The following is a 12,429-nucleotide window of genomic DNA, read 5'->3' as shown; positions in this document are numbered from 1 at the left end:
AAGGATAAACAACTGTTCCAGACTCACTTTTTCCAATCCACTCATATTTTTATGTACTTTTGATGATTGCACAGCAGATATCTAGAGCTTATTATGACTCATTCTGCTTTTGCAACAGAGGGGAATGGGGAGATGGTGGTAAATAGTCCAAAAATTCCTGAGGCCTGAATACTGTTCTTTGATTCTTGTAAATATCTAATAAAAATGTGCCCTCGTGTAGCCAAATGGCTGGGAAGACATCCAAAAGATTAAGATAATCAGAGGTTTAGATAATGGGGCGTGCATGTATACATAGAATTACAGAGTTGTGGGCAACAGATTCTGAAAGTGGAGGTGTACCCAAGTACAGCCTGTGTCCTAGAATACAGCCATAGGCACACAATTCAACCCCTATGCCATGCATTTGTTTTGACATTTAAGTTAAAGTTTCATTTTCTTTTACATGGAATAGTTTTTAGATGGAATAGCCAATATGGCTTCAACCACAACCCTGGAAAATAATCTTAATCTCTTCAACATAAAATACTGGGGGTTCATATATTACAGGTAGTCCTTGACTTACAACCACAATTAGACCCAACATTTTTGTTGCTAAGTGAGATATTTGTTAATTGAGTTTTGCCCCATTTTATGACCTTTCTTGCTACAGTTGTTAAGTGAATCATGCATTTATTAAATTAGTAACACAGTTGTTAAGTAAATCTGGTTTTCCCATTGACTTTGCTTATCAGAAAGTTGCAAAAGTTAATTACGTTACCCTAGGACACTGCAACTGTCATAAATATCAGCCAGTTGCCAAGCATCTGAATTTTGATCATGTGACCATGGGGATGCTGCAGGGGTCATAAGGGTGAAAAAAATGTCATAAGTCACTTTTTCAGTAATGTTGTAATTTTGAATGGTCACTAAATGAACTGTTGTAAATTGAGGGCTACCTGTTTTACCTGATTGTGAGAACAGAGTTGAGATTTCTCTTGTTCTAACTTGTCCGGCTTCCAGATATCTAGAGGTCAGTTCCCAGAATTCTACAGCCTGCATAGAATTCTGGGAAATGAATTCTGCATAGAATTCCACTGCATGGAATTCTGGGAAATGAAGTCCATGACTGTGAGGTTGAGAAAGACTGGTCTGGAGACTGCTGCAAAGTTTAAATTGTAGGTTTTGTTCTAGTCAATTATTAATGCAGAGACTGAACATGAGAGCTAATGGTCTGTGTGACCCTGAGTTCCATTTCTCACCATCACTAGTTGGATATGCTACTTTCTCTAAAGTCTTTGTGTTGTAGTTACCTCCCACTTTACAATAGATATTCAAAGATATTTCACTACAAGTTATGTAAATGTGGATCTCCTGCTCTCTAAACCTTCAATAAAAGTAGAAAGTCAAAAGATGTTTGGCCATTATTTACTAAGTGGGTGCCAACTTAGAAAATAAGCACTGTCATCCTCAATCCAGAACAATTTCTCCTTTCCTTTGTTAGTAGTATCCATTACCTTTACTTGGTCATGTACCCTGAAATAAGCTACAATAAACCCAGATTTTCAAAGGAGACTCTAAGAGCCAAATTAGATTCAATAATGGGAACCAGCTATGAATCCATGACATAGTGGAAGAGGGGATATTTGTTGTTATGGTTCACTCGCTGTCATATCTGACTCTGTGCCCCCATATGCCAGGCCCCTCTGCCCTCTACGGTTTCCCTTAGTTTGTCCAAATTCATGTTCATTGCATCAATGACACTACCTAACCATCTCATCCTCTTCTTCTTTTGCCTTCAGTCTTTCCCAACATCAGGGTCTTTTCCAATAAATCCTCTCTTCTCATTTGGTGGCTGATGTATTAGAGGTTCAGCTTCAGTATCTGTCCTTCCAAAAAAGGTAGGGTTGAGTTCCTTAAGGATTGACTGATTTGATCTCCTCTCAGTCCAAGGGACTCTCTAGAGCAGGGGTAGGCAACCTCGGCTCTTTTATGACTCATGGACTTCAACTCCCAGTTGAAGTCCATGAGTCATAAAAGAGCAGAGGTTGCCTACCCCCGCTCTAGAGTCTTCTCCAACAGAGGGGATATTACATAAACCCTTTTATCAAAAGAGATGGGAAAGTATGGGGCGCACATATCTGAAATGCTTAAGTTGCAGGGACCCAGCCAATGGTCATTTTTTACCTTTTAGCTGGTCTTCTGAAAAGGTAGTGGAAGCATAATATGGCTAACATTGAGTTGAATCAACATTTTGGGCTTATGGATTTATTAAGGCTGTGTTTTTACTTCTCCCTAAAGATTTGATGCTATTTACTATTGTTTTGGGGTCTTTAACACCCCGCTTGGGAACCAGAGCACATGACCATGAATTGTAAGAAATTGTTGAAAGGGTTTCCAAATAAGTCAAAGATTATATTGAAATGGGGATATAGTTAGTGTTGATTAATCAATAATAACAATTACTAATTTATAGACCACCTGGGACAAGTCAGAATTCTAGAACAAGATCAAGCCTCCAATCTTTGACAAAGAAGAAGCTAATATTCTTTTAATGAGATGTTCTTCTCTCTGATCTTTGCAATAGAAATGCAGATAAGAGACCTGCAAAAGCAAATTCTTGTTCTAAGTACAGACTATCACAGAATATTACTGGTTTATGTAAAAAATATTTTAGTGTAGATATGGAAAGAGTCCGGTGCAGAAGAGAGGTGTGCTAGGCATTGCAAGAGAAGAATACATTCATTTTTTGCAATAGACAACATGTATGTGAAATATTGTATTAGGCAAACTTCACTTCCTAATCATTTAAAAACAAATACCATGTTTTCAAATACTTCAATCATTTTGAAAGAAAACATGTAGCCACCATTCAACCCTACCCAAGTGCATTTTTTGTTCCCACCAAATATTAGATGTTTCTGCAATTAGATTTTCAACTGAGCAACAAACCAAAAAGACATTTACAGAGGACCAGCCAAGTCAAAGAAAGCTTAAGAAGAACTGAAGCTAGATAAAAGTCAGAAAAAAAAGTAAATTACCTGGGACTTTGTTTGCTTGGATCAAAAAAGCACAGCCTTTGTGTTTCATAAAATGTTTTGTATCCAGCTAAGGTGTGTATCTATCAGCTCTGAAAAAGATTTGCAAAACCATTTTTGAGAAAGTGTAACTTTTGACCCAGTGGTAAGGTCAAATGTTACAAGCTTGTTTTCTGTTTTATATTACATGCTATTATTTTTCTGTACATGTCTGGACTAACTGATCACCATTCCCACAAATGTGCAGCAGGGATATAGTACCTGCTTCTAGTACTGTATGTATGGTATTTCAGCAGGATGGAGTTACAATAAGAATACTGTATACTAATTCAAAGTTACTATAATGTAAATAGTGTTCTGATGGAAACATGGCCCTCAAAAGAGGCCTCTCACCCCTAGACCTTTGGAAAACATCCACCAGACTGAAGATCAATCCATAGATGAACTCTTGAAAGATTGCAAGATTTCTGGGATTTCAACTATTCTCACTTTAAGTCTAGTAATTTAAGGGAAAAATATATCATGTAAGGTATTTTTAACAGCTAGTTTGAGTTGTTTTTTTTTTTTTTTTTTTTGCTTGTGTTTCAATTTGTTTGAAGGACACAAGCATTATCAGATAATGGTTCCTGGTGCCTTAAAAGGTTGTCAACTCCTGTGACAATGCAATGTGGTTTTCACCATGGACTGGGGGGAAATGTACATGATTAAAACACAAAAGAAATTTAGTTCTATAATAGGTAAGTTCTACCAATAGTATTGGTATGAATGCCTTGCCTGGAAAACAATACAATTTTCAGAATGTATGTAATGCCTTGAAGACTGAGCCTTATACTGAATGGGATCCATCCATCAATGAACAGCATCTGGCAGGAGAACAGATTATCTTCCTTCCCTGCATCCCACTTTCCATTCTTTCAACCTTGAAATAGTCATAAAAGTTGATTGAGGGTATCCATGAGGGAGGGAAGAATGGGGAGAAGGAGGAGTGAAAAAGAACCCTGGATGTAGATGGATATTTAATTCACCACTGGATCTTTGATCCACACAGTGCAGTTATTCAAACGTAGACCCATAACTTGTCTCAATATTTGCTTATCTCAAGTAGGATGTATTTGCAGAGGGCTTTTTCCTCCCTGGTGAGTAACTGCACCATGCATCCAAACTTTCTTTTAAAGTAAAGAGTGCATCTTCAAGCTCTTTTTTTTTATTTATTTAATGGCACTTTCTGGGCACAGGATGTTTTGATACCCCAATCCGTTTTTTCCCCCTTTTCTTTCAATTGCCACTAAAATAACATCACAGCTGTTTGGAAATATACTGGGGCTGAAACTATCAGAATTTGCACCAAAAATGACTGACCTTGCAGTTCAACACTATCCATAATTCCCCAATGATTCCAATTAATTGGTTAATGTTCTGCTGGCTTTATTCTCATGGTTTTTAAGGTATTTATTACTTTTTAAACTATCTAATGAAAAAATCAAACAATATATGAGTTATGCATTATATAAATCATTGCACAGCTATTCTACTTTTCCTATCTAAAATGCTAGTGCTGGGAAACATTGCAGCACTATAGAGAAAAACTATTGTCTGATTCATCCTGTAAAATTTGATACTTTAGTAAAAAGGATTGCACAGTAAAAGCCGTCTGACAGCCCTCAAAAACTCCCACCTTTGAAATAAATTCAGGGCAGCACTGCATATTGCAAGAAATAATATGATCGCCCAAAATGGCAACAGGTTATGCAGCTTTCAGTTCAAGAATATTTCACTCAACTATTCCTTCCTTTGGGCCTCACTCCAGTGTCTGTTTTTGCGAAGTATTACTGGAAGGAAAATAAAAATATACTGTATTCTGTCTTTGTTGAATAAATCCTTCCAAGAAACAAGAGGAAAATTTGCAGTATACAACTCATTTGGATGGAGTTGGGCTTGACTTGTAGTAATTATGTGGACATTTCTCTGTAGTTTTCTTAACAAAAACATTTGCAAGGTGTTTCTTCAATTTTCCAGACTAGCTAAAGCACTGGAATTTCTTTATAGTTTCCCACCCAACTATTAGCTGGATCTGAGCCTGTTCAGAGTTTTTGTTTTGTTTTGTTTTGTTTTTTGAGATCAGCCAAGGTTGACTAGGAACTGCCACCTGCTGTGACAACTTGTGTATAAAACTGCTTTTTTGGGGTGCTTGCAGAGAGCAGGATTTTAAAAGCTTTTCTTTTGGTCTTTGGAATGTAAAATGTAATATTATAAAATTCAGCCCGATCATTTTCGGAAATTTGGGCAGTGTGATCAACATACATCCTGAGAATTAGATGACTGTACAGCAGGATGGTGGACATTGCTGATATTCTGTATATTTTTCTGTGTATGTGGTGGTGATTTACTTTTTTCTCCCTTATAAGTGAAAAACAAAGGAAGGAAAGAGGACTGATCCTTCAAGTTCTTGTTTAAATGAAAATTGGCATCTCCAAAAACTAACAAACATACTCTGCTAGAGAGAAGTTCCCTGAGGATGGAGGCTCCAGCACAAGTCCAAAAGCTCAAAACACTAAATCTCTGGACCTAGTGACCAATCCAGATCGGATCCTGCACTAATAAAATCTATATATCCCTGTCCCTGTTCAAGTCCTCTCTCTTTGGTAGAGACAAGGATTTTGAAGTAAGTTTAATCTGGACCATTTCTTTATCTAGTAGCTTAATAGTTCCTACTCTGTCTGGCAGCAGCTCTTGCCACAGACAAAAACTTGTACATCATCGATCATCTTCTGAGCCCTTAAATGGAGACATCAAGAATCCAGATGTTGGCCTATAGCAGACATGTCAAACTCGTGACGTCACGCAATGTATCGGGACAGTTTTGCCATTGCTGGCAATGGGGTGGGCACGGCTTCCGGATGATGCATCTGGCCAATGGGCCGGCAGTTTGACATCCCTAGCCTATAGGATAGACCAGACAAGGAAACCAAAGTCATGAATGTTAAAATTACTATTATTATAAGGTTATAAGAACAGTAGCAAGAGTGAATATGCTTTTTTTTCTTCCTCACTTTTCTCTTCGTTTGATTTTGGGAGAGGCTGTCTGAGACATTTTCTTAAATTACTTTCTTGGAATGGGCTTAAGACATTCTTGTCTGATCATTGCCTTAGTAATGGATCTTCCTGCTTTCCTGCAAGGCCATTCTCTATGCCCTTTGCATTAATGGAGACCTTTCTTAGTAATAATTAGCCCCAGTTCCTTGCTCAATGTTTTTAAGCAAATGGAACAGAAAGAAGAATGGAAATAATTGCTGATGAAAAGAGATCTTCCGAAGATCCACTTGCCTTGAGCTAGTCAGCTGTTTTTTTCATTTTCAACACTCCATTTTAATTTGCCATTGAAATGGTAACAGACTGTCGATCATTAATTTCATACCTGAATTTGTAAGAGATTAGTGAAAAAGTCATTACACTCCAGATGGCCAGAGGACTTTTACACAGTTAATCAGTGAATGGAGATTCTCTGCCCATGCAAGCTTAGTTTTCTGAAGATCAGAATGCAGTGGTATTATTGTAATATAAAATAAATGCAAATTGTAGGAAAAAAATTTCAAATTTGAAGTAGAAATTGTAAAATGTAAAAAATGAAATTAGCACCTAATAATATATGTGTTTCCATGGAATTAAGCCCTATGGAGTTCAGTGAGTTTGAAATAACTATTTGTTAATTAATGAGGCATTAAACTGCAACTCCGGAGTAATAGGCAAAAAATACAATATAAAAATAACATACTGTAGTTTAAGTTAGGGATGCAATGAATTTTATTGTATACTTCACATTTCCAGATCAAAATACAATTAACATCTGAGGTGTGCAGTTTTTGATTGGCTCAGTTAACAGATACCGGTAATTTGTACTTTCTCAATCTACCAGGGGATACACTTAATACAGAATTAAATTTGGGGGTCTCCAAGATGGTCAGTGTGATTGATATCTTGTTCCAAGTTCACTTAATAACTCATTTTTGTATAGGAACTCACTTCACCTGCAATCATCTTCCTGTAATTTGCCTGGTGGATTCTAAAGCAAATACTAAGGTCCTAGAAAAAGCCCACTACTGTATTGGCTTGGTTACAGAAGAGAAGGCATGTTCTGAATCAATGGTTCTCCAGAGTTATAACTCTGGAGACTGCTTGGCCCATTGAACTTGGAGTCTTCTTTAATTCACTCTCAGCTCTGCCTAGCAGACTCTTAATGAAAACGGTTAACATATCTTTATTCTGTCAGGTTCCTTTATCACAATTCTCAGATTGTACTAGCCTTTCCCATATTAAATCCAAACTCTAATTTGACACTGGTTATACTAAAGTGAAAAATGCCTTGCTCACAGTAGTAAATACTTTTTGAATTACAGTGATAATTCCTCAGAAAAGCTCTCATCATTTATAGAGCCAAAAAAAGACTTTAAAACCACTCTTAAACAAAGAAAAGGGGACCTATGAGAGAGCAATGGGAGTGCTTAACTGTAATTGCTAAACTCAAGAAACCTTTTTGATTAATTAATGTCTCCCTTAATGAGAGAGACTGTAGTCTGATCTGCCAGATACTACAGAACCAGGCGAGAACTATTTCCAGAGTATTTTTACAATGGCCTCATTAGACAATCCAGCTGTGACTTGAAATATTCTTTATGACTAAGCTTCCTATGCACACATCTGAAGTCAAGGATTTTATCTCTCAACTAAAATCTAAAAGTCTCAGGAGAATATTTTATCCTCCATGGAATTACTAAGGGACAACAAGGACTGAGAGGCTCCAGGGCTGGCTGCCCCATTACTAATACTAACAACTCAGCATGTTTTCCTAGTGATTGGAGCAATGCTATTGTCATCACATTGCACAACAACAAAGGAAAGCAAGTTGATCCTGCCAATTATAGACCCATTAGCTTGTCTAATACAGTCAGCAAGATATATGCTAAATATCTTTACTTAAATCTATTGTCGAGACTGAAAGTGAAAGTATTGAGGAGTAGGCAGTTTCCAAGTGGATCAATATATTCTTAACTACTGGCTGGCCCTCTACCATTTAGCCAAAAAATACCTTTCCTAGCCCAGAGATTCTTTACTCATATAGCCTTTGTTGATTTGGAGTCATCTTTTGGTTTAATCTCAAGGAAGATAATGTGGGAGAAACTAAGGGGAACCTCAGTAAAAAAAAAAAAAAAAGACTCTCATTAAGTCCCTTCATTCTACACCAGAATGATGGTCAGATGTTCCTCACAGGGATGGCTGTCTGGAGTTATTACCACCTCAGAAAGGGGTGAGGTGTAGATGTTTTCTAGTTCCTCCACTTTTTAATTTGTATATTAATTTGGTAATCCATATCCTGCTGTTGTCACACATCCCCCTCCTCTATTAGCAAATAAAGTTGTTCCAGTTCTTTTCTACATACACAATGTTGTAATCATGTCTATCCGTTGGGAAGGGCACTGAAGGCTTTGGCCACTTTCTCTCCTTAGAGGAAAAACTAGTAATATATTATCAGAAAAATACATTTAAGTATTTGCATGAAACTATCACAATATTCACAATTGTGAAACTAATAAGGATATTATTACTGTCTTCATAACAAAGATCATTTCTCAACATTTCTATACAGTCCAAGTCTGGCATTCCTGAAGCCATTCATTCTAATTTATTAGAGCTATCTATGCAGTTCCAAGATATATTAGGCATGCTGCTCGACATTTAGAGAGGGGTTTGGTTTCCATGAACACTAAAGCTTAGTACTACCTTTTTAATATTTGGCTAAAGTTAATTTTCTTCCCAGTAGGTCCTGCCCCACTGGTTCTTAAGAGACTACCTTAATTCAGCTTGGTTAAAAAAAGTTATTGGCAAGCTTCACTCCATAGGAATCCTGCCACAGAATCTTTCCAATAGACTTCCAAAATGCCAAAATTATTCTTAAGCAGTGTATTGGGGACTCTGATCCCAGCCTGTCAGTACATGCAGTTTTTCAAATTAGGCACATGGCTGTTTCCTGCTATCATGGTTATGAAATTTCACTGGGTCTTTGTTTTGGCCAGTCTGAATCCATTGCTTTCTGCTCTCCGCTTCTGTATTTCCGGATAGAATAATCAGTACATCAGTGATTGCCTTGCCTTCAGAAGTTATGGATGCTCCATCACTGGAGGTTTTAAAGAAGAGATTGGATAATCACTTGTCTGAAATGGAATAGGGTCTCCTGCTTGAGTAAGGTGTTGGACTAGAAGACCTCCAAGGTCCCTTCCAATTTTGTTATTCTGCTCTTCTACTGGGAAGTTTCAAAAATACTTCCCAACATTAATATTTGAGAATTTGGTCTTTGTGGATTCAGCTTAGTATGGTCCTTGAGCCACATGTTCCTTTACTAGTTTCTCTATAGGGAATCATATTCAATTTTTATTCATTTTATCCTGAAGAAATTCCTCTGCAGAGGACATGACTTCTATTAATTGCTTCTCCTCTCTGACCATCATTCAATAATGTTGTGCCTAATTGCCATAATGCACCCTCTGTCTCCAGTTGTGTTAGAATGTCACACCCACACAAACCCAAACATATATGTTCATTATTTTTTATTTGTTTTATCTATATTTGACTGCTGGTCTTATGGATATCTTAAAGGTTTGATTTGATCAGATTTGAATTGGCCCTGTAATCCTAAAATTCCAGCACAGTGCAGTCAAACAATGGAAAAGATTCAGAACCTGAGTAAATCATTTTTTTTCCTTTGTGCCCTCTGTGCAAGACCAAATGGAACAAGCACTAGAGAACATTTGGGATATATTTCTTTTGCATTTTTGAGACATGAAACACTAATTCAAAGGTAACAACTGAGTGAACTCAAAATTGGCTATTTATATCTTTGGAGAATGCAATCTGTCACTGTCATGAGTTACATAAAAGATTTTTAAAGCCACAACAAGGTTTTTCTTTCAACTGAAGACAATTCTGAGGCTCTCCAAAACATTCCACAAGTTGCCTCAATAAAGCTGTAGCTATCATTTGTGTTATCAAAAAGAAATGAAAGGATCCTAAGTACTCTGAGTACTGTGGAACATTAGCCTGCAATAGATTAGATGTTTGGGGCTCTGCAATATTTCATATTCAAAGGCTAAGGGGTGTTTCAGAGTGTCCAGGGATGTACAAATGGCCATCTGCAATTCTTTAAACTAAACTTATCTTTCCTCAGGATTGTTCTGCAATTGTGGAAAGCAGCTTTACGTTCAGGTTTAAAGTACTGCAGACTCTGATGCACCTTTGTGCCTTAGGATTCATAGTACTGTGCAGCCCTGCTAAGTTTAACTAGCTTTCTCCCTTATTTCTTTTTCTAAAATGCTCACTTTTTATTTTGAGTGAACACTTTTTATTATAAAACTTGTGATTTGCAAATGCTGATTGCCAGATGTTTTCGGTTGGAAGAACAAGGGGAGGGAGCGCAGGACAAGAAAGACCATGTGTGAGTGAGTCAAGCATTTGGCTCTCCCAGGTTGATTGCTGGTAAATTACAGAGAAGATATTAAATGTGTGTTTAATATTAGTTTACATATGATGGAAATCAAGAGAAATACTTCCAAGTTCGGTGTACTCACTCATGGGCTGAACTTCTTATGGAACAGAGAGAATTCTTCTAAATTGAAGAATTCAGCTTTCTGCAGACATGCCAGAAAGAAAATACTTCACTCAGCTTCTCAATCCCTTACAGTTCTACTAATGATATGGGAATAAGGTAGATGGCTTTTCCTGAGCAGATTATGCGATGGCCTCCAAAAGAGAAATGTCTGATCCCCACACTGCCTACTTTTAAAAGGATACAAAAATATAATTTTTATTTGTTTCCCAATGCTTTTGGTAAAATCCTCACAAGTGATGCTTCTAGTGCTTCTTTCTGTTTCACATTTTCTGATTTTTAGTTTTTTTAAATTTCTGTTTATTGTTACACACCACATATTTTATCTTGCCTTTTTTCTTGATTGTAAGAAAGGAAAGATGTAGGCTATTGTAAATCAATAGTGAGAAATGTTGGGCATTGCATTAATTCAGCCTTATCTTCAAAATGAAATACAAAGAAAGTCCAGTTGCCTTTTGAAAAAGCACCTTTGGAACTCACTCTCATTCTATCTCACAGGCTTGCTGTGGAGGAAAAACTGAGGATCAAGCTTTAGATATCTCACCTTGAGTTTCTGGAGGAAAGGCAGAATATATATCCAATAAATAAATCTGATAATGAAACTTAACAAATTTGTTATTTGGTGAAAATCCTTATCTCAGAAGCAAGCACAGTAAATTGAAAGCCTATGGCTGATTTAAAACAGAACTTTAGCATTAGGGAGGAATGGACTCTTATTAAATGTGGTTTATTATTTAATTAAGAACATAACTGACTGATGACAGATATTATTTTGGTGAAGAAGTGAAGTAGCTTTTTTGGAAAGCTCAAAACGATGTGAAAGGAGGTTTACAGTAGCGTAGCTATGGATCTCATTTTGATTCCTGGGCTAACCTGTTTCAACCCACAATAGTGTACTTGGACAGATATACAAAGGAAAGACTCCACATGAAGCTGAAACTGACTCCATATAGTTTTCTTGGCAATAACATGGAACTGTTTTCTTCCCAGTTGTTTTGCCAAACCTTCAGCCTTGAAATTTCTGAATTCTAACAGAGTACTAACAAGTCCAATTCTGCTTTGCTGTTTCAAGATCAAAAGGTCAGCTAGATGCCAGTAGCATGTCAGATGCAATAAGCTTAATAGATTTTATTTATTTGTTCAATTTATATGACCGCCCATGTTGCCTTAGTACAGCTAGTCAGCTAACGTATAAAAGCACAGTCCAAATACATATCAAAAGAACACCAGCACAAAACTATGAAGGCAGCTGAGGTAGACCCCCTCAAAGCAGAGCCTTTCAGCTCAGTGACAAACTTTCCTGAGATACTAGTGTGTTGGTTTTAAAATGCATTTTTGATTTGCAGAACAGCTTGGTTTTCCCTCCCAGATTCCTGGCTTTTGATGCTATAATGGGAAGGAGGTCAGGAAGGGAGGGAGGCACTGGAGATTAAAAGTCATCACAACCAATCCAACTTTTACAAATATGATTGAGAATGTGGTCATTCCATCACCGTTACTGAAGTGATCAATACAGAAGCATTCTGGTTGAAAAGAAAAAGAAAGGATTTCAATGCAAACCACGATGGGAAAGAATTCCAGATGAGCTACAAGCTCAAAAGAAGATTGCTCTGAAATTCACTGTGCCGTAAAGACTTGGCTGGAGAATGCTGCACACACTAAGAATTTGTTAACAGCTGGATGCAGGCTGAGATGGTATTTCCCTAGTACAATGTGCTCTCCAGTCATCTATTTGTAGCCAACAGTAGTCAACTATCTTCC

The 12,429-nt window shown here is 37.1% G+C and overlaps 1 protein-coding gene across 9 annotated transcripts in view; it reads right to left on the bottom strand.

Moving 5' to 3' along the window:
- NFATC2 (nuclear factor of activated T cells 2) overlaps positions 1 to 12,429 on the bottom strand; it is a 161,237-nt gene that overhangs the window by 13,651 nt on the left and 135,157 nt on the right. Inside the window, exon 10 of one of the 9 annotated variants that reach the window (XM_039332236.1) lies at positions 3,018 to 3,106. The exons of the other annotated variants lie outside the window; for them this stretch is intronic. Within the exon in view, the coding sequence (XP_039188170.1) occupies positions 3,063 to 3,106 (44 nt within the window). The 3' untranslated portion in view covers positions 3,018 to 3,062. The remainder of the gene's footprint in view (positions 1 to 3,017; positions 3,107 to 12,429) is intronic. 9 annotated transcript variants of the gene reach the window in all.

The sequence above is a fragment of the Crotalus tigris genome, unplaced genomic scaffold (genome assembly GCF_016545835.1).
Source record: "Crotalus tigris isolate CLP2741 ecotype Arizona unplaced genomic scaffold, ASM1654583v1 scf7180000024458.850180, whole genome shotgun sequence".
In the NCBI taxonomy this organism is placed as follows: Eukaryota; Metazoa; Chordata; class Lepidosauria; order Squamata; family Viperidae; genus Crotalus; species Crotalus tigris.
The sequence above is the reverse complement of the archived record's forward strand: the minus strand, read 5'-3'. Positions and strand labels throughout refer to the sequence as shown.